The following is a 20,863-nucleotide window of genomic DNA, read 5'->3' on the forward strand; positions in this document are numbered from 1 at the left end:
AAGTATCAAACACTTCATTCATATGCCCAATCACTATAGGGTTATGGGTTCAAATTGGAGAAATGGTCTGAGGTAAACAGGATGAAGTTTAACAAAGACAAATGCAAAGTGCTCCACTTAGGAAGGAAAAATCAGTTTCACACATACAGAATGGGAAGAGACTGTCTAGGAAGGAGTACGGCAGAAAGGGATCTAGGGGTTATAGTGGACCACAAGCTAAATATGAGTCAACAGTGTGATGCTGTTGCAAAAAAAGCAAACATGATTCTGGGATGCATTAACAGGTGTGTTGTGAGCAAGACACAAGAAGCCATTCTTCCGCTCTACTCTGCGCTGGTTAGGCCTCAGCTGGAGTATTGTGTCCAGTTCTGGGCGCCGCATTTCAAGAAAGATGTGGAGAAATTGGAGAGAGTCCAGAGAAGAGCAACAAGAATGATTAAAGGTCTTGAGAACGTGACCTATGAAGGAAGGCTGAAAGAATAGGGTTTGTTAAGTTTGGAAAAGAGAAGACTGAGAGGGGACATGATAGCAGTTTTCAGGTATCTAAAAGGGTGTCATAAGAAGGAGGGAGAGAACTTGTTCACCTTAGCCTCTAAGGATAGAACCAGAAACAATGGGTTTAAACTGCAGCAAGGGAGGTTTAGGTTGGACATTAGGAAAAAGTTCCTAACTGTCAGGGTGGTTAAACACTGGAATAAATTGCCTAGGGAGGTTGTGGAATCTCCGTCTCTGGAGATATTTAAGAGTAGGTTAGATAAATGTCTATCAGGGATGGTCTAGACGGTATTTGGTCCTGCCATGAGGGCAGGGGACTGGACTCGATCACCTCTCCAGGTCCCTTCCAGTCCTAGAATCTATGAATATAATTTAGTAAAAAACCTATGAAAGGATAATTGAGGTTAGGCCCAAACATATTAATGATGATTAGTGAAGATATGTTTGTGGAGACTTTAAGGATTAAAAAATCTGCTTTAATCATCTGAAATTGACGCAGAGACTGCTCCTGCCAGCACTTATTCATAAAGTACAGCTAGCCTCTGGATTTGGATGAGAAGCAGCAAGGCATCGCTTTTCCTACCCAGTCACATTCTAATTTAGCAGATTCAGAAGGGACCATCATGATCATCTAGTCTGACCTCCTGCACATCGCAGGCCACAGAACCTCACCCCCCACTCCTGGAATAGACCCTGAACCTCTGCCGGAGTTACTGACGTCCTCACATCATGATTTAAAGACTTCAAGTTACAGAGAATCCACCATTTACACTAGTTTAAACCTGAAAAGTGACCTGTGCTCCATGCTGCAGAGGAAGGCAAAAAATCCCCAGGGTCTCTGCCAATCTGACCTGGGCGAAAACTCCTCCCCGACCCCAACTATAGTGATCAGTTAGACCCTGAACGTGTGGGCAAGACCCACCAGCCAGACACCTGGGAAAGAATTCTCTGTAGCACAGGTGCTGACTTTTCAAAGTCCTGGGGGGTGCTTGACCCCTGGCTCCGCCCCTACTCCACCCCTTCCCATCGCGCCCAGTTCCACCCCCACCCCATAGCGCACCACCCTGCGTCCTCACTCCTCCACCATCCCTCCCAGCCTCCTGCACGCCGCAAAACAACTGATTGTGGCAGGCGGGAGGCAGGGGTGCTGATCTGCAGGGCCCACCAGAGCTGCTGGTGGGCGCTCAGCATGCACCATTTTTTCCCCATGGATGCTCCAGCCCCAGAACACCCACGGAGTCGGCGCCTATGCTCTGTAGTAACTCAGAGCCCTCCCCATCTAGTGTCCCATCACCGGCCACTGGAGATATTTGCTGCTAGAAGTCACAGATCAGCTACATTCCATTGTAGGCAGTGTCATCATATCATCCCCTCCATAAACTTATCAAGCTCAGTCTTGAAGCCATTTAGGTTTTTTGCCCCCACTGCTCCCCTGGGAGGGATAGCTCAGTGGTTTGAGCATTGGCTGCTAAACCCAGGGTTGTGAGTTCAGCCCTTGAGGGGGCCACTTAGGGATCTGGGGCAAAATTAGTACTTGGTCCTGCTAGTGAAGGCAGGGGGCTGGACTCGATGACCTTTCAAGGTCCCTTCCAGTTCTAGGAGATGGGATAGTTCCATTTATTATTATATAACCCTCATCCATGTGTCTCCTGCAAAAGCACGACCTCTGCCTTTGCGCTCTTTAGTAACAAGTACACCCTTTTGGAGTGTTGAGGTTCTTTACATTCCAGAAAATAAAACAGAGTCAGGACCATTTGGCTGTTCTAAGAATTGTGAGGTGTGACCTTACAAAAGAGGTGATGGTATGTCTGTCATTTGCTCTAGTGCAGTTGTTCTCAACCGGAGCAGGTTTCAGGGGGAGCATGGCCGGCGTCAGACTCTCTAGGGCCCAGAGTGGAAAGCCGAAGCCCCACTGCATGAAACTGCAACCCGTGGTCCTGAGCCCCACCACCAGGGGCTGAAGCCGAAGCCTGAGCAAGTTAGCTTTGTGGTGCCCCCTGTGGCATGGGGGCCCTCCTTGCTATGTCCTAACACTGACCCCGGCTTTTATATGCAGAAAAACAGTTGTGGCACAGCTGGGCCGTGGTGGTGGGCCATAAATTCCAAAGGTCGTGGTAGGGGAAAATCCTGATCCAGGCCAGGAGCTCCACCACTATCCCCTATTTAAATTCTATTTTCTAAGAGCTGTAAGCGGGGAAATGGTACCGTTATTGTGAGGAACTTTCCTGGCTTATACATTCCCCCGCTGGAATTGGCTAGTAAAGGGATCTGAGTCCTCGCTCCCACTCCCTTTACCCAGAGGCCTGCCTGACCTCGAGGGCTCCCCTTCCTCCCTCCCATGTGGCAGAGTTCTCGTAACCCTGACAAGGCTGGGCCCAGGATTCCTGGGGGGCTCGACCCCCAACCTTGCCATGGTCACCTAGGACAGGGGTTAAGGTGTGCCCACTCCGTGGTACTCTCTTCACACCGGACACTTCCCTGACCCATTACATACAATTCAAAGCAAATACAATTTATTAAACAGCAACCAATAAAAAACGAAGGACGAATGGAAATCTTAGCGGAGAGAAGTAACCCCGCTCTGGGGCGGGGGGCACCGCAGCCAGCGTCTCTGGGACACAAGGGAAGTTCAGTCTGTTCGTCACACATCCCAGCCCCCTGCCCAGGCCCTGACTGTGCTGCAGGGATGCTGTGGGTTGGACACTTGCTCTGGCGGTGGCCACACGCCCTCAGGCTCTAGGTGGCAGGACCCTTCTTCCCAGCGTTGCCCCCCCACCTCCCCTGGGGGCGTCGCCCTGCACAGGGCCCTCTGCCCCAGGTCCCCCACACTTCCCCAGCTGCTCACCGCACCCGGCTCCGGACTGCTCCAGCTCCTCTGCCTCCAGCCCTCCCTGGGCTGCTCCTCGGGCTCTGGCTGCGCGGCTCTGCTCCCAGCCCAGCTCAGGCGGCTGCGCTCTCCTTAGCTCCGCCCGGGCAGCTCCAGCTCACACCAAGGACCGGGACCCTGGACTCCTGACTCCCTCATTGGCCTTCCCACCCTGTCAATCAGGCTGACCTGGGGCATTGGCCCCTCCCCATTGGCATTGGGGACTGTCCCTATAGCTTGGTGCACTGAACAAGACATGTTGTGGGGATTATTTTCCCAGGGTCCCATGCCCACCTCCCCTCCCTATATTAACTGACGGGAGAAATCTAACTGCTCCCGTAAATTGCACATTTCTGAGCCAAAGAACACAACAATCTAATTCAGCAAGTGACTCTTCTATTGAAATGTCATACTCCTTTCCCATGCACTCGTGGTCTGAGTTAACAGAAGGATTAGGATGGCGAAAGGGACTGAAGAAGTGCAGAGAGGAATATGTGGGTGGATGGAGCAACAAGGTGAAAGAGATTGGGGAAATAGAAGAGGGAGAATAAGGGGAATGGGGGGATGGAATGGGAGGGGACAGGAGGGGTCTGGGGAAAGGGACAAGGAGGGACAGGGTGAAAGGGAGGAAGGAGGAGATGATAGGGAGGGTGGAAATCACTGGTATGTGTAGGTCAGCATCTCGCCCTGGTCCTCTCTCCTGCATTGCTGGCCAACAGGGGGTATGGCCACATCGCTCAGCGCCTGTGCAGCTTTCCACAATGTCTTGAGGGGAGAAGAGCCATCTCCCGCACTTTCAGCACCTGGAATGTCAAGTTGCCAGGCTCTGACGACCCCCAGCAGTGACACGTGATGACAAAGCAGGGTCTCCCACTGGCACCGATTTTTAAAAGCAGAATTGGAGCTCTCAAGTTGCCAGAGTAACCGCTGACATGAGAGGAACCTCTTATGCTGCCTGTGAGACTTGGAACAGGTGGAAAAACTAAGCAGATGGAGCAGTAGACTCTTATAAAAAAGAAAAAGAAAGACTCTTACTACCAATTTAGCAACTCCCTAAACTGGATCAGACTGACGTGTGCAATTCCGTATGTGCTGTGCAGTGTTTAAAATGGCAGACTGATTTTTAAAAGTATGTTTGCAGTGGAAGCATAAATATTACCTCATACACTATAAATATACTTGTACACACAAACAAATAATTAATGGCAGCAGAATACTACTGTCATCAGGGTGGATAAAAATTAATGATTTAAAAAAAAAGTAAGAACACCCCAGATTTAAATAAACTTATTTAAAATTAAATTTGAACTTATGACATGTTAAAACCTAAATTACTTATATTACAATAATTTAAAATAAATACAAAGCCTAATATTAAGCAGTACATGTTTGCTGCCAAGTTTTAAAGAAAGTTAAACCATTGAACTGGTGGAAGTCACTGTCCAATTGGGAGTTGAAAAAGCAGAAAAGCTTGTTTTCCTCTTCCAATATATAAATAAAAACTAGGTGTAAGAGAATGAGATCTACTAGTTCTAAAACCTTGAAGGACCTGGTAACCAGGAACGATCAGTTCAGTTAACCAACTACAGATAATACTCCCTTTGTTTAATAAATCAGGTAGTTTTAAATACAAAACATGTTCTGATAAACTTTGATACCCTTTTTCTCATGTATCCAGCACTTTTAAAGTAGTTTTATTTAATAAAAACTTGTAAAATGCTCTTTTGTGCATTTTAATTTAATTTGAATTTCCATGCAAATAGAGTGTGACACAAATCACAAGTAAATAATTAATAATCATCTAGTAAATAAGGAATGTATCACTCACCTTTTTCTAAGCATCAAAAATGTAAAAATTGAGAATGTGAATAAATGTAAGTTAAGCTACATAATTACTTTAATAAATGTGTATAGTAACTTCTGGGTTAGCAAGCAGCAGCACCACATTTGTGAAAAGGCTATGTTTAGTTACAAATAATATGATTTACCGGTTACCAACCAACAAGAATCAACCTTTCTTTAGGAAAATAACTAAAAAATATAAATGCAAAACACAATTAAAACTGATGAGTTAAATGAAGGTTTATTGCTTGCTGATTTAGATCAGTGATTTAAACTGTTTTGATTTCAATTAGTCCACCCTGTCTGTCATCCTTACTGTTTAACTTTGAGAAGAGTGACTGCTACTCCCTAAGGTGCAGGGCATCTGCTGCTCACTTGTGATTCCACAAAAAAACTAGTGTTAATTGCCCTCCCATTCATTATAAGTTAGCCAAATTGTCTATATCCCACTGGTAAGTTTCACAGGAGTATACACATACATATAGAATCTTGTGCATATTTACATTTAGGGTGTTATTTTTATCCAAGAAGAAAAATAAAAGGCATTAGCTCAGAGCAATGAAAACTGAACCAATACTTTGGATTTTTTAATTCAAAAACTCCTATCCTTCAACTTGTGAAGGAAAATGTGATGTCACAACAGATGTTGGTTATCCCTTAATTTGGTTTGTCTCTGAAGAAGAAATGTACTGACGCCAGTTTTATAGGCTTTATTTTTTAAAAAAAACCTGTCCCTTTTAGTAATACATTGTCATTTTATTTATTGTCTGACCCTTTTAACCCATAACACAGAACTGTGCAGTGCATGTGCCTCCAATACAACGTCATCAGCAATATCCCGAGGGCAATTTCTGATTAGCATTGTGAGGTTGCAGCCCCATTTCCAGCACGCAGCCTGGTGGGAATTCTGGTGGTGTATTTCCATGCCAAAGCCTCAGACAACATCAACTTTCATTAAAGCTCAATGCCAAAGCAAAGAAGAAATATACAAACTGTGACTGCGCTTGCCCCTTTAAACAAATGCTTCTGCAATTATGTTGTATGTTCTCTTGGAACAAATACAATGAATATTGTATTCACCTCTACCTGCAAACCCACTCTAAAGCAATACAAGAAAAATCCCCTTTAAATCATTGAGAAGCACAGTGAAGCATTTACCGGGAGCTCTAGGTTTACATGCTCTGCATCTTTTACCCCCTAGTGGCAAGAGGCTGTCCTTTCAGACCTCTTACACAGTCACAGTTCCCGTTCGCTAATTAAATTAAAATAAAACTCTACATTTGGTAATTTGTACTTGCTCTTAAACAGAACTGTTTCATCTTGACAGTTGCAGGGATGGGGACACACCGCATTACTATATACAGTCAGTCAGTCTTCAAGCAAACATTGAACTCCAGCGACGAAGAGCCTGTATAAAAAAGCATGTTTGTTCCAGAACCAAACTTCACTGCTTGCCAGGAACAACATCTGAGTAATCCTTCAGTACTCCAGCCAAATGGTCATTGTGAGTCTTAAACCGCCGTTTCTTCTGAGAAGCAGGTTTCTTCCTCCTCTGAATAGGAGCCTAAAAGGAGAAGGGAACAGTACTCACAAGGCTGCCACCCAGGTGTACAAGGATCTGACATTCTTACAGAATTCAACATTATTCACTGAAGTCTGAAATGTTGTAGTAAAACAGTGCTCCGGTGGGGAAAGCAGCACATTATTTCGAGAAATAAGTGACGGCACTTTCTCTCTCAACTTGTACCAAAAGGTCACTTGTTTTAAATATCCGCAGTGAGGACTGGCTGTATGGAATATTCCCCTCCGTTTTGAGCACCACAGCAGAGTCAATATGCTTAGGCTCTAATAAATGTGTTAGTCTCGAAGGTGCCACAAGTCCTCCTGTTCTTTTTGCGGATACAGACTGACATGGCTGCTCCTCTGAAACCTGTCTATACAGAATATACTGTACACTACATAGAAAATATTACATATGCTCGATACATCTACACACGATATGGTCAGTGGCAATACTGATTATTCCCAATGAGCTTATATTTAACACCCCAGGGGACGGGTATGAACCTGTGGCAACAGCTATGTGGTGACAGGCACCAAAATATCTAATGTGGAGATGAACAGAAAACAGGGACAAATTCTTTCTCCACTACCACATTAAAAATCATTCCACGGAAAGGTTGAGAGTCTGAGGTAGGACAGCAGAGATGTAATACGCTATATATGAATTAATGTCAAAAGTCTATTTTAAGGTCGACGGGGCCTTTATGGAGAGCTCATAGCTATGTTTCGATCTCCACACAAAAACACCGGTATTTGATCCCCAGCCTTTGTGGTGGGGCTGACTACGTGCTTTGTATCAATACTTAAGTTGGCTAGCTGGGGGGGGAAACCTTCTCCCCACCATTTTAACGGATTTCACCACCCCACAACTGGACGGTACCGCTTTTAGAAAAAGCTGCAGTGGCTTTTTCCTGTTCCCCCTCCTCCTTGGTGCCTTTTGGATTACACTAATCTAAACATGAACTGTAGAGGTCACAACGCTACAGTGGAAATCGGTAGGTCCAGCCCCACATAAGCGAGAGTGAATACGCGCCATCCCATCTCACTGATTCTTTTCCATTGGAACGAATATCGTGGGAGCTGAGGAAAAGCCCCATTGGAAAGATCTGTGATTTGTAACTCTTACTATTTTCTTTGGTCCAGCTTCCTGCATGGAAGAAATACCCTGTCGTTTCAGATACTCTTCTATTTTCTCCTCATCCATGGAATCCACGGGAATGCTCCTCCACAGCTTCTGAAATTCTAAAACGCCAAACCAAACACTCATTCCATAGTCTGGCCAATGACGCATAGGTAAAAAACCATCCCATTCATGGACACTACGAATATGCAAACCTCAACTGCCCAACACTCCTCCGTATCATTCTATGACAACACAGATACCAGAAGTCTGATTGCAAACCACAGTAGGAGTAGCATCAGAGAATGAGCACACAGTTAGCCACTCTGAAAATGGATTTCTAGAGAAAAGATGTTAAATTATAAAGGGCAGTTGAAACTGAGTATACCCCAGAGCCTGGCTAGCGGGGAGCACTCTGCAGGCAACACATTTTAATATTAACTCAATAATGATTTTAGCCTTTTGCTTGGCACGTATGCAGCTCTTTAGACCTTCAATGTGCTTTACAAACCTCAGTTCAAAATATCCTGATGACCCATTAACTCCAGCCAGAGACAGCAGCTTAATTTTCTGAGATTCGGCTGCCCTTATCACGGGAGACTTGTCAGCCTCCTACTCTAACTGAATGAAGATTTGAGACATTTACTGCATCAATCTGCTGGATGATATTACCTCTATAATATAAACAATGCCATACAGTTAATGGATTTCTAAAGTCCTTCCTGTGTTAAAGAGAGAAAAGTTATCTAAGAACCCTGGAAGCAGGAAAAAAAGAACAGAGGAGCAAAGTCTTAATTGGAGCAGCTGTCATCCACAGTGAAAACACTGTGCATCATGTAAAGTTCCACAGATTCTCTGGAATGCCTTATCCACGAAGCGACTGGTACAATCCCACCTCCCTTCATTCCATGGGCATTAAGTTAGATATACCCTGTCGGCAGGTTTGGCTAACAAACCATAAATAAAACACAAGGCACACAATGCTGTGTAAGACTAGATTTTTTGAATTTCCATATACATTTAATATACAGTTGTCAAAACAACTGCAGCTCATATGTCCTCAAGAAGTTATTTTATGCAGTATGGTTTAAAACCTTGATGCTGGTAAACACCCACTGACGTTACCTGCTTCAGACACACTGGCTCCATTAGCACTTACTTTGTTTAACTCCAGAACACAGTTGCTTTGGGAAAAAAAGGCTTACAGCACTTTATAAATTCAGTTACTGAAACATTAACGTTTCTGTTAAAAGACTACATCACACGCTCCTCAATATCAGTTTTCTTTCTTTTCCCCCACCAATAAAAAAGGAACTATTTTAAGCTTTCCACAAAACAAAGCTAAGGAGTTTTAACAATACAAAATAACTGTGTTTCTGATCATGTCACCCGTGACAACTGGGCTAGTAGCATAATCAGCTTAATTTTAAAACAACCCTCCTTTCTGTCAGTGGGATGAAGAACCCCACCACAAATGGACTGGTTTTAACTTGAAAAAGTCATTTCTGACACTACCCTGAAAATGCATTCCAGTAAAATTTCTCTCATTTCTTCCATGTATCTTTTTCAAACCAGCAATCACTGTCATACTGGAGGCTGAAGCTGATGACTGTACTTATTACAGCCCTCACAAGTTGTACCTACACCTCCCCCCCCCCCCCCAATTAATTAAAATTGAAATCCTCTCTCCCTTTTTTCCCAGACTGTAGGCGAGAACCAAGATCACTTATTTCTTGCAAGAATGACTTCCATAGTCTAGGTCCATCTCCTGGAAAGGGTCCTGTCTCCTATGTCTATGAAACTCTTCCACCGGTCGACACTGCTCCCACTACAGACTTCTGGGGGACACCACTATTTATCCCTCTCCATTCTGAAAACTGACCCTTTACTCCTAACCCTTTGTTTCCTATCTTTTAGCTGGTTATTGAGGACCTTCCCTTTTATCCCATGACTGCTTATTTTGCTTAAAAGCCTTTGTTGAGGGCCCTTGGCAAAGGCTTTCTGAAAGTCCAAGTATGCTATATCTGCTGGATCACCCTTCTCCACATGTTTGTTGATCCCCCTCAAAGAATTGTAATAGATTGGTGAAGCATGGATTTCCCTTTACAAAAGCCATGTTAACTCTCCCGCAACAAATCTTGTTCATCTACATGTCTGACAACTCTGTTGAAACTAATTAGTTTCAACTAATTTACCTGGTACTGAAGTTAGACTTAGCAACCTGTAATCGCAAGGATCTCCTCTGGAGCATTTTTAAACAATTGGATTCACATTAGCTATCCTCCAGTCATCTGGTACAGAAGCGGATTTAAGTGATAGGTTACATACCACACTTAATAGTTCTGTAATTTTATATTTGAGTTCCTTCAGAACTCTTGGGTGAATAGCATCTGGCCCTGACTTATTACTGCTTAATCTAGCCATTTGTTCCAAACCCCCCTCTATTGACACCTCAATGTGGGACAGTTCCTCAGAAGACATGATCTCCTAATCCCCATAACTTAACTAGTGAGGATCTGATGATGTCAGTAATGGGCACTTATTTCTGGAATTCAACAGAATTCTCAATACAAGCCTATTATGGCTGAGAATCCGACCTCTTTTAGGACATGAGGTAAGATGAGTCTCTGGATGTTTCCTATTCCCCTGACAACTGGTACCTTGGCTGGTTGGTACCAGAACCTGGTCTCATTAGGAAAGTGGCGCTGAATGATGGGAACAGGAAAGCAAAGTACTACTCTATAATTTGTGATAAACAATTTCCTCAAATCACTTATTTCAGTGAAGTCCACATTCTAAGGTGATAGGCAGTTTAGAAATGCATGTAATAAGTATATAGAATCAATTCCAGTTAAATACACGGAGAGCTTGGCTGTGGTATGCTACATTGCTTTTCGAGGCTACTCAGTACATGGCTGCATACGTGTGGATCAACTGCTTTTATCATTTATGTGATACACACCCACATACGCTACAGTCAAAATACTAAAACTTTTACATGAAAATGTAATATTATTTCTACAGTGCTTTATAATGAATACAAATCATTTGTCTCCTTATTAGAACTCACGTTGCGTAGTTCAACAAGAGTACAAGTACACAACCTACTAACAGTTGTGCCCAATTATGGATTCTGGTGTTTAAGGGTGCCAGGGAGAGGAGGAACAGTTAATCATATTGTACAATCTTTTCAAGAACAAAGTGAAAAATTAACACTGGAAAATAGACAACTTCTGATGTTCCAAAAATCAAAACAAAAAGTTGGACCCTATGGTTCATTTTTAACCATGATATTTCATGTCTCTATTTTTTTATACCCTGGTTATAACTTCATACCCATCTTTTTAAAGCAGATGACCAACATGAATATAAAATCAATTAGAGGTCCAACTCTACATGGCCTTTGGCCTTTCTCACTCTATCTCTACATTCTCTGACTTCACTAAGGTAAGTTTCCTTACTGATCCCTCCCCTCTTCCACTCTTTGTGCGCTTTCTGTTTTTTCCTAATCGCCCCTTTGAGTCGGTCGCTCATCCAGCTCGGTCTAACTCTCTTGCTTAGTAATCTTTTTCCCTTTTGGGGGATACAGGCCTCTGACAGCTCATGCATCTTTAACTTAAAGTAATCCCAGGCTTCTTCTGCCTTTAGATCCCTTAATACGTTTGCCCAATCCACTTCCCTTACCAGTCCCCTTAATTTGTTAATTGGCCTTTTTAAAATTATAAACCCTAGTCTTTGACTTAATTCTGTTACTCCTTCCATTTAGTTTAAACCGAATTAGCTCATGATCACTGGAGCCCAAGTTGTCTCCCACTACCACTTCCTCAACGAGGTCCTCACTACTTACCAGAATCAAATCTAAAATGGCCTCCCCCCAATAGTAAAAGGTTTTACAGCCATATAAATAGGAAGAAAGCAAAGAAAGAGGAAGTGGGACCGCTGAAGACTATAGCCGGAGAGGAGATTAAAGATAATCTAGGCATGGCGCAATATCTCAATGAATATTTTGCATCGGTGTTTAATGAGGCCAATGAAGGTATTAGGGATACTAGCACCATTACAGAGGGGCATACAGGATGGGGGATTACCGCATCCGAGGTAGAAACAAAACTTGAACGCCTTAATGGGACTAAGTCGGGAGGACCGGACGATCTTCATCCGAGAATATTGAAGGAATTGGCACGGGAAATAGCAGGCCCATTAGCGATAATACTTAATGAATCTGTAAACTCAGGGGTGGTCCCGTTAGACTGGAGAATAGCCAACGTGGTTCCTATTTTCAAGAAAGGGAAAAAAAGTGATCCGGGTAACTACAGGCCTGTTAGTTTAACATCTGTAGTGTGCAAGGAGCTGGAGAAGATTCTGAAAGAGAAACTAGTTGAGGACCTTGAGGTTAATGGCAATTGCGATAAATTACAACATGGTTTTACGAAGGGCAGATCGTGCCAAACGAATCTGATCTCCTTCTTCGAGAAAGTAACGGACTTATTAGATAAGGGAAATGCGGTGGACCTAATATACCTGGATTTCAGTAAAGCGTTTGATACTGTACCCCATGAGGAATTATTGGTTAAACTGGAAAACATGGGGATTGATATGAAAATCCAGAGGTGGATAAGGAATTGGTTAAGGGGGAGAATGCAGCGGGTTGTATTAAAGGGTGAACTGTCAGGTTGGAGGGAGGTTACTAGTGGAGTGCCTCAAGGTTCGGTTTTGGGACCCATTTTATTTAATCTATTTATAACTGACCTCGGAACCGATTGCAAGAGTGGGCTGATAAAGTTTGCGGATGATACGAAGGTGGGAGGAGTTGCAAATTCGGAGGAGGATAGGGATATTCTGCAGGGAGACTTGAATGAGCTTGTGAATTGGAGTATCAGAAATAGGATGAAATTTAATAGTGAAAAGTGTAAGGTGATGCACTTGGGGATGACTAATAACAATTTTAGTTACAAGATGGGGACGCATTGGTTAGAAGTAACGGAAGAGGAGAAGGACCTAGGGGTCCTTGTAGACCGCAGGATGACTATGAGTCGACAATGTGACGTGGCGGTGAAAAAAGCCAATGCGGTCTTGGGATGTATTAGGCGAGGTATATCTAGTAGGGATAAGGAGGTCCTGCTTCCGTTGTATAAGGCGCTGGTGAGACCTCATTTGGAGTACTGTGTGCAGTTCTGGTCTCCCATGTTTAAAAAAGATGAACTCAAACTGGAACGGGTGCAGAGAAGGGCGACTAGGATGATCAGAGGAATGGAAAACCTGTCGTATGAAAAGAGATTAGAGGAGCTTGGGTTGTTTAGTCTGACAAAGCGAAGGCTGAGGGGGGATATGATTGCTATCTTTAAATATATCAGAGGGGTTAATACAAGGGAGGGAGAGGAATTATTCCATCTTAGTACTAATGTGGACACGAGAACGAATGGATATAAACTGGCCGTGGGGAAGTTCAGGCTTGAAATTAGACGAAGGTTTCTGACCGTCAGAGGGGTGAAATATTGGAACGGCCTTCCGAGGGAAACGGTGGGGGCGACGGACCCGTCCGGTTTTAAGATTAAGTTAGATAAGTTTATAGAGGGAATGGTTTAATGGTAAAACATAGTAGCCAAGGAAAACCAAGCAATGGTACGTAAATAGCATAATGGCCAACAAGGGTCAGGCTAGAGACTCTTGCCTACATGCTCGGGGTCTTACTGATCGCCATATTTGGGGTCGGGAAGGAATTTTCCTCCAGGGTAGATTGGCTGAGCCTCTGGAGGTTTTTCGCCTTCCTCCGCAGCATGGGGCAGGGATCACTAGCAGGAGGGTCTCTGCCGACTGAAGTCACTAAAACACAGGATTGGGGACTTCAACGGCAGAGTCCAGGGAAGGGTCTTGTGGCCTGCAGCATGCAGGGGGTCAGACCACATGATCATAATGGTCCCTTCTGACCTTAAGGTCTATGAGTCTATGAGTCAACTGTAAAACAAAAATTGACATTGCATGCGAATAGATAATGAATAAATGAATCCGCTTTTGCAGACTGGTTATGTAATATCCTGCAACTCCTTTTAAAACAACATTGCTTTAGAAATCAAATTGCATACAGAGATATTGTTTGGACTGGATATTTTCACCAGGCTCCTTTTTTTCGTGTTTGTTTGCAGATGGACATTAGTGCCAAAACATCTCAGAATTATACTGGAACAATTTAGGCAAGTCAGAGTTCACAAGCATGCATTCTACTGCAAATAGCAGACACTAATGCATTTGTTTCGTTCCGAACTTACATGAGTAAAGCAGAGAATGAGTACACAGCTATCATCCTTCTCTAGGCCCATATATGCTAACAATTTGGATTTAGGGTGTCACCAAATGGATACAAGAAATATATTCATCGTCTAGTCCGGGAACAAGGAATCAGTGCACCACCAGAAATTAAACTAAACACAACCAGACCTAAAAAAAGCAAGCCATGCTGTTTTACTGGTATAGAACCATCTTGCTCCCCAACTTTGCAGCTGTAGCAGCTACCAACTAACAACTGGAAACTGCGAGAGCGGAGCCAGGTCTCAGGTGTTCTGGTTCTTGTAAAATTCAGGTTAAAATTGGCAAAACCTGAATAACTAGGTTTTTTAAAATCTGGAAATTTTTCAGAAGTTTTCAACAGGAAAAACAAAAATGAAGGGCCCTACCAATCCCACATATATTTGCATTTTGAAACATATCAGCACTTCCAGTGTTGACAGAAATCTCTTCACAGCTATTTAAGAAGAAAATCCCCCAAAGTACTAAAATCAATACCACCTACACTACACTCAAATGTGAAAGGATGTTATACAGGGGCAGCAATTTCTTAAATGTATTCCATTTCTTTAATAAGTGTCTGACTATACTAGCATTTCAGCATTCGCCCAGTGCACTGAGACCTGAGATCAAAGAGAAGTGCTTTAACACCCTCCGCAAAAGTGCAAATACTTCGCTTAGCTGCCTGCGGTGCCTGAAATTTGGCATTACTTTTCTAAATCTTTTTTTCTATATTTTAGAAAGAATTGATTAATTACCCAGGAAATTAAAAAGGAGCATATGCAGTCTCAACCTTCTTTGGCTAATCACATTCCCCCTTTTATGAAGGTCATTTCATAATACAAATTGCCCCAGGGAGAGGGTAATTTAGGTAAGAATTCTGCACCACCCCAAAACTGCAATAATTCACTAGTTTATCCAAACAATCAGGGAAAGTGATGTAGAAAAACTTGTTCAAAACATATTTGAAATCCTTCCCTTCTAGGGACGGTCTCTAACAAGCCATTGAGAACACAATGTCGATTCAAAATTGTAGAACATCCTTTTGTACAACGGGGCATCCAGGAGCACTGAGTCCACATTCCAGGATACACTATTCAACAATGAACTATTCAAAAAGTTCATCACCTGCTAGCTCAGACTGAGCATGCCAACATTTCAGGGTTTGGTTTGGTTTTTTGTTTATAACATCAAGGCTACTTACATGTACATAATTAGCTGAAATATGATGGTAAGCAGAGTGAAACCTGTCTTAAGCAACCAAAGTATGCACACAATTTTTGTTGAGCCTTTAACAGACGTGGCTCTCTTAACACTGAGAAGAATTGTAGTCAATACACTTGAGGATACTTTGGGGCAGTCTCAGGCCAAGAGATTGCCCCAAGAAGCAGCACCCTCTTGTACAGGTTTCACACTATCATAGCATGATTGGCTAATAAGCGCTACTTGAATTAAAATGTCAGTTTGGTGATTAAAAAAAAATTATATTGCATAGATGGATCATGAAAGCCATAGATCAGAAACTGTTCAGCCTCCCTCCCAGTCAGCGCAGAGTGCAGGGCAGGACAGACATACCCTTTTTGTACGAATGAAAAGATGGGATTATGCTGCCACCTGTGGATCGAAGTAAGAAATGCCACTTTGTACTACAACTTTATATAATCATAATTTCAGTACTGGTCCATTTATCATACATTTTAAACGCCTAATTGTCAGACATCATCACAGGATCTCAACTAGTTTTAAACTATCTTCCCCCTACCAGTTCAACAGCTTTTGTCAGGAAACATTACCACCACCTATTGGGAGGGTCAAGTGATCTAAAAAGGGGAATAAATTCAGCACTAGATAACTGATCTTAGCAAAAAGCTTCTTTTACAGAAAACTGCTCAGCCCACACATTTTAAAAAATGGTGTCCTATGCTATATATCACTGTGAAGCGTGGCCATGCCTTTGCTCTGTCTAGCCCAAAGTACCAAACGTATGGAACTGCTCTGTGGTGGAAAGAAACGTTCAAGGTATTTAGAGCATAAGTAAAAGATTAGACAGTTTTCTTTTCAGCAGCACCACGGCCACATCCAGCACAGGTTTAACAGTATTGCCAACACGCCAGATGGAGAAAGGGAGAATTCTTCCAGGAGAGCTGTATCCATTCCAATCAATTCTCCTTGAAACCAAGCCTTGCTTCTCTCACTCCCTTCTTAGGCCAGGAGTAACAGGCTCAGCTGAATACGTGCACAGTTCTTTACACACGGAGAGCGTATGGTCCTGAGTGGGTGGAGGGAGTCACTCCCAAGTCTCTTCTCTAATTTCACGAATTCTAGCCCTCAAGCCCTCTACAGCCATGAGTACAGGAATGAGATTCACAGAGTTTAAGGCCAGAAGGGATCATTATTAAGGCTACGATTTAGTCACAGAGGTTGCGAAAGTCACAGAATCTGTGACTTCCAGTGACCTCCATGACTTCAGCCTGCAGCAGATGGGAGTATCCCACAACTCCCGGCAGGGGCACCCCACAGCTCCTGACCGTCACAGGCGGCAGGGGGAGCCCCAGAGCTGCGGGTGGCAGGAGTACCCCGCAGCCCCCAGCTCCTGCAGGCAGCGGGGTCCCCCGCAGCTCCCAACCATGGGTGGCGGGGGACCTTGGAGCTCCGACACCCAATCCGCAGCGGGGGCCCTCAGACCTCCTAGCCACATGCACAGATGCCCCACTGCAGCCCGTGTGGGGACCCGCAGATCCCCATATTTTTAATGAAAGTCACCGGCAGGTCATGGCTTCCATGAATTTTTCTTTATTGCCTGTGACCTATGACTTTTACTGAAAATATCTGTGACAAAAGCTTAGCCGTAATCAATAGATCGTCTAGCCTGACCACCTGTATAATACAGGCCAGGGCAGAAAGTTTCACTGTTACTCCTGGACTGAGCCCAAAAACTTGTGTTTGGCTAACGCACATCTTCTAGAAAGCCACTGAGGTTTGATTTAAAAATATCAAAAAAGATCCACCGGGGTGGCTTGTTCTAATGGTTAATCACTGTTAAAATTTGCGCCTTGTGCGGAATGAATTTTGTCATGTGCACCAATATGGAGGTGATGTGTGACACGACCCTGTGTCACACATCACTTTCATATTGGTGCACATAACAAAATTCATGTGGCGGGGTGGGGCCGAGGGGTTTGAAGTCTGGAAGGGGGCTCAGGGCTGGGGTGCGGGGGGGTGAGGGCTCCGGCTGGGAGTGTGGGCTCTGGGGTGGGGCCAGGGGATGAGGGGCTCAGGGCTGGGGCAGAGGTGGGGGGGGAGGATTCTGGCTGGGGGTGCAGGCTCTGGGATGGGGTCAGGGATGAGGGGCTCAGGGCTGGGGCAGAGGTGGGGGGGGAGGACTCCGGCTGGGGGTGCAGGCTCGGGGGTGGGGCCAGGGATGACGGGCTCAGGGCTGGGGCAGAGGTGGGGGGGGAGGACTCCGGCTGGGGGTGCAGGCTCGGGGGTGGGGCCAGGGATGACGGGCTCAGGGCTGGGGCAGAAGGTTTGGGTGCAGGGGGGGTGAGGGCTCCGGCTGGGGGTGCGGGCTCGGGGGTGGGGCCAGGGATGACGGGCTCAGGGCTGGGGCAGAAGGTTTGGGTGCAGGGGGGGTGAGGGCTCCGGCTGGGGGTGCGGGCTCTGGGGTGGGGCCAGGGATGACGGGCTCAGGGCTGGGGCAGAAGGTTTGGGTGCAGGGGGGGTGAGGGCTCCGGCTGGGGGTGCGGGCTCTGGGGTGGGCTCAGGGATGAGGGGCTCAGGGCTGGGGCAGAAGGTTTGGGTGCAGGGGGGGTGAGGGCTCCGGCTGGGGGTGCGGGCTCGGGGGTGGGGCCAGGGATGACGGGCTCAGGGCTGGGGCAGAAGGTTTGGGTGCAGGGGGGGTGAGGGCTCCGGCTGGGGGTGCGGGCTCTGAGGTGGGCTCAGGGATGAGGGGCTCAGGGCTGGGGCAGAAGGTTTGGGTGCAGGGGGGGTGAGGGCTCCGGCTGGGGGTGCAGGCTCGGGGGTGGGGCCAGGGATGACGGGCTCAGGGCTGGGGCAGAAGGTTTGGGTGCAGGGGGGGTGAGGGCTCCGGCTGGGGGTGTGGGCTCTGGGGTGGGGCCAGGGATGACGGGCTCAGGGCTGGGGCAGAAGGTTTGGGTGCAGGGGGGGTGAGGGCTCCGGCTGGGGGTGCGGGCTCTGGGGTGGGCTCAGGGATGAGGGGCTCAGGGCTGGGGCAGAAGGTTTGGGTGCAGGGGGGGTGAGGGCTCCGGCTGGGGGTGTGGGCTCTGGGGTGGGGCCAGGGATGACGGGCTCAGGGCTGGGGCAGAAGGTTTGGGTGCAGGGGGGGTGAGGGCTCCGGCTGGGGGTGCAGGCTCGGGGGTGGGGCCAGGGATGACGGGCTCAGGGCTGGGGCAGAAGGTTTGGGTGCAGGGGGGGTGAGGGCTCCGGCTGGGGGTGCGGGCTCTGGGGTGGGGCCAGGGATGAGGGCCTCAGGGCTGGGGCGGGGGGGGGGGAGGGGAGGACTCCGGCTGGGGGTGCAGGCTCTAGGATGGGGCCAGGGATGAGGGGCTCAGGGCTGGGGCAGAGGTGTGGGGGGAGGATTCTGGCTGGGGGTGCAGGCTCTGGGATGGGGTCAGGGATGAGGGGCTCAGGGCTGGGGCAGAGGTGGGGGGGAGGACTCCGGCTGGGGGTGCAGGCTCGAGGGTGGGGCCAGGGATGACGGGCTCAGGGCTGGGGCAGAAGGTTTGGGTGCAGGGGGGGTGAGGGCTCCGGCTGGGGGTGCGGGCTCGGGGGTGGGGCCAGGGATGACGGGCTCAGGGCTGGGGCAGAAGGTTTGGGTGCAGGGGGGGTGAGGGCTCCGGCTGGGGGTGGGGCCAGGGATGACGGGCTCAGGGCTGGGGCAGAAGGTTTGGGTGCAGGGGGGGTGAGGGCTCCGGCTGGGGGTGCGGGCTCTGGGGTGGGGCCAGGGATGACGAGCTCAGGGCTGGGGCAGAAGGTTTGGGTGCAGGGGGGGTGAGGGCTCCGGCTGGGGGTGCGGGCTCTGGGGTGGGCTCAGGGATGAGGGGCTCAGGGCTGGGGCAGAAGGTTTGGGTGCAGGGGGGGTGAGGGCTCCGGCTGGGGGTGCAGGCTCGGGGGTGGGGCCAGGGATGACGGGCTCAGGGCTGGGGCAGAAGGTTTGGGTGCAGGGGGGGTGAGGGCTCCAGCTGGGGGTGCGGGCTCTGGGGTGGGGCCAGGGATGACGGGCTCAGGGCTGGGGCAGAAGGTTTGGGTGCAGGGGGGGGAGGGCTCCGGCTGGGGGTGCGGGCTCTGGGGTGGGGCCAGGGATGAGGGGCTCAGGGCTGGGGCGGAGGGCTTGGGTTTCTACGTTGGGGTCCCTCGTGTAAATGGGCTGCTGGGGTTTTAAGCACTGGGTCACCTTTTGAACAGGATTAGCGGACACGGTGCTCATTTTAAATTAGTGAGCAACCTGCCCTAGGGTTTCCAACACTGCAACTAATGGTGGAGCTGAACAGTGCTAGGCAATGGCGGGAAAAGAATTCCCTGTGGTAGGCAAGGCTGAACGGCTTACATCTTTGCCTGCCAGGCATAGTTTGGGTTGAAAATTTAAAGACAAAAAAAGGAAAACATGGAACTTAAGTCTCAGACTCACTCACCAAAATTTGGAGAGAGCTACAATTTTCTTATGTCTTAGGTGATGCAACTTCTAACATCTCTTCCCAGAATAAAGCTATTACTGAAAGTGTAAACGTACCCTGCAAGGAATCCATCTATAACATGCATTTTCACTTGCTGCATTCTCTGAAAAGATCAATGAATGGCTCACTGTACATTTGCTCAACATATTTAACTTTTATTTATTGCTTTAATGGCCCTGTGAATAAGTTAAATTCAAAGTTCAATGTAAAACTGTTTTCATTTCTTCTAATTTAAGATGCTATCTTAGGCACTATTGTACTGTATGGATAGCTCCTCTGAAGATAAATTTTCAACATAATTTAATTAATCTTCAGAATCTGGTGCAAATCTGACATGTAACTGTTTCTCCTGCTGTACCAGAAGAGACCTGAAGTTGCCAAGAGTAGAACAAATGCTAGTTTGGCAACTGCTGCATGCAGTGTTGTAGCTGTGATGGTCCCAAGATATTAGAGAGACAAGGTGGGTGAGAGGTTACATCTTTTACTGTACCAACTTCTGTTGAGCTTGCACAGAGTTCTACTTCATTATGGCAAGTACATCATCTGAAAGTATGCCTCTGCAATGTTAGGTCGGTCCCCTTGTGTGTATGCCTTAGGATACAATCTGTAATTACATGAACACACACTACTTTTCTCACAGGACCCTGCCTCATTCAGTGCACAGAATGGAGACACACTTAGCCACTGGGTTTCACAGCTATTTGCCAGACAGCAAAGGAACTCTCAGGAATCCTGGGTTGAGTTCTGTGCTCTGAGAGGAGTGTGCTCTAGTAGTTATTGTCCCTTCTGATCCCGGCGTCCCCCACCCCGTCCCTCTTCCCTTATTCTGTCCCCCGCCCTCTGCTCTTCATGCCCAGCTCCTATCCCCCCACCGCACAACTCCTGACTCTGCCCTCTCCTGCCTGTTTTCCCCACTCCCTCTGCTCAGACCCATGTCCCTAGGCCGTGGCTCCCCATTCCACTCTTCTAACAAGATCCATACTTTGGGGTGCATATGCTGCC

The 20,863-nt window shown here is 46.8% G+C and overlaps 1 protein-coding gene across 1 annotated transcript in view; it reads right to left on the minus strand.

The window, feature by feature from the left end:
- Positions 1-5,898: 5,898 nt before the first annotated feature.
- The window catches only part of GTF2E2 (general transcription factor IIE subunit 2), a 58,723-nt gene continuing 43,758 nt past the window's right edge, over positions 5,899-20,863 (minus strand). The window contains exons 7-8 of the mRNA XM_054030262.1: positions 7,893-8,008; positions 5,899-6,767 (exon numbers count right to left, since the gene is read on the minus strand). Coding sequence (XP_053886237.1) covers positions 6,648-6,767; positions 7,893-8,008 — 236 coding nt within the window. The 3' untranslated portion in view covers positions 5,899-6,647. The remainder of the gene's footprint in view (positions 6,768-7,892; positions 8,009-20,863) is intronic.

This window comes from Malaclemys terrapin, chromosome 5 (genome assembly GCF_027887155.1).
Source record: "Malaclemys terrapin pileata isolate rMalTer1 chromosome 5, rMalTer1.hap1, whole genome shotgun sequence".
NCBI lineage: Eukaryota > Metazoa > Chordata > Testudines > Emydidae > Malaclemys > Malaclemys terrapin.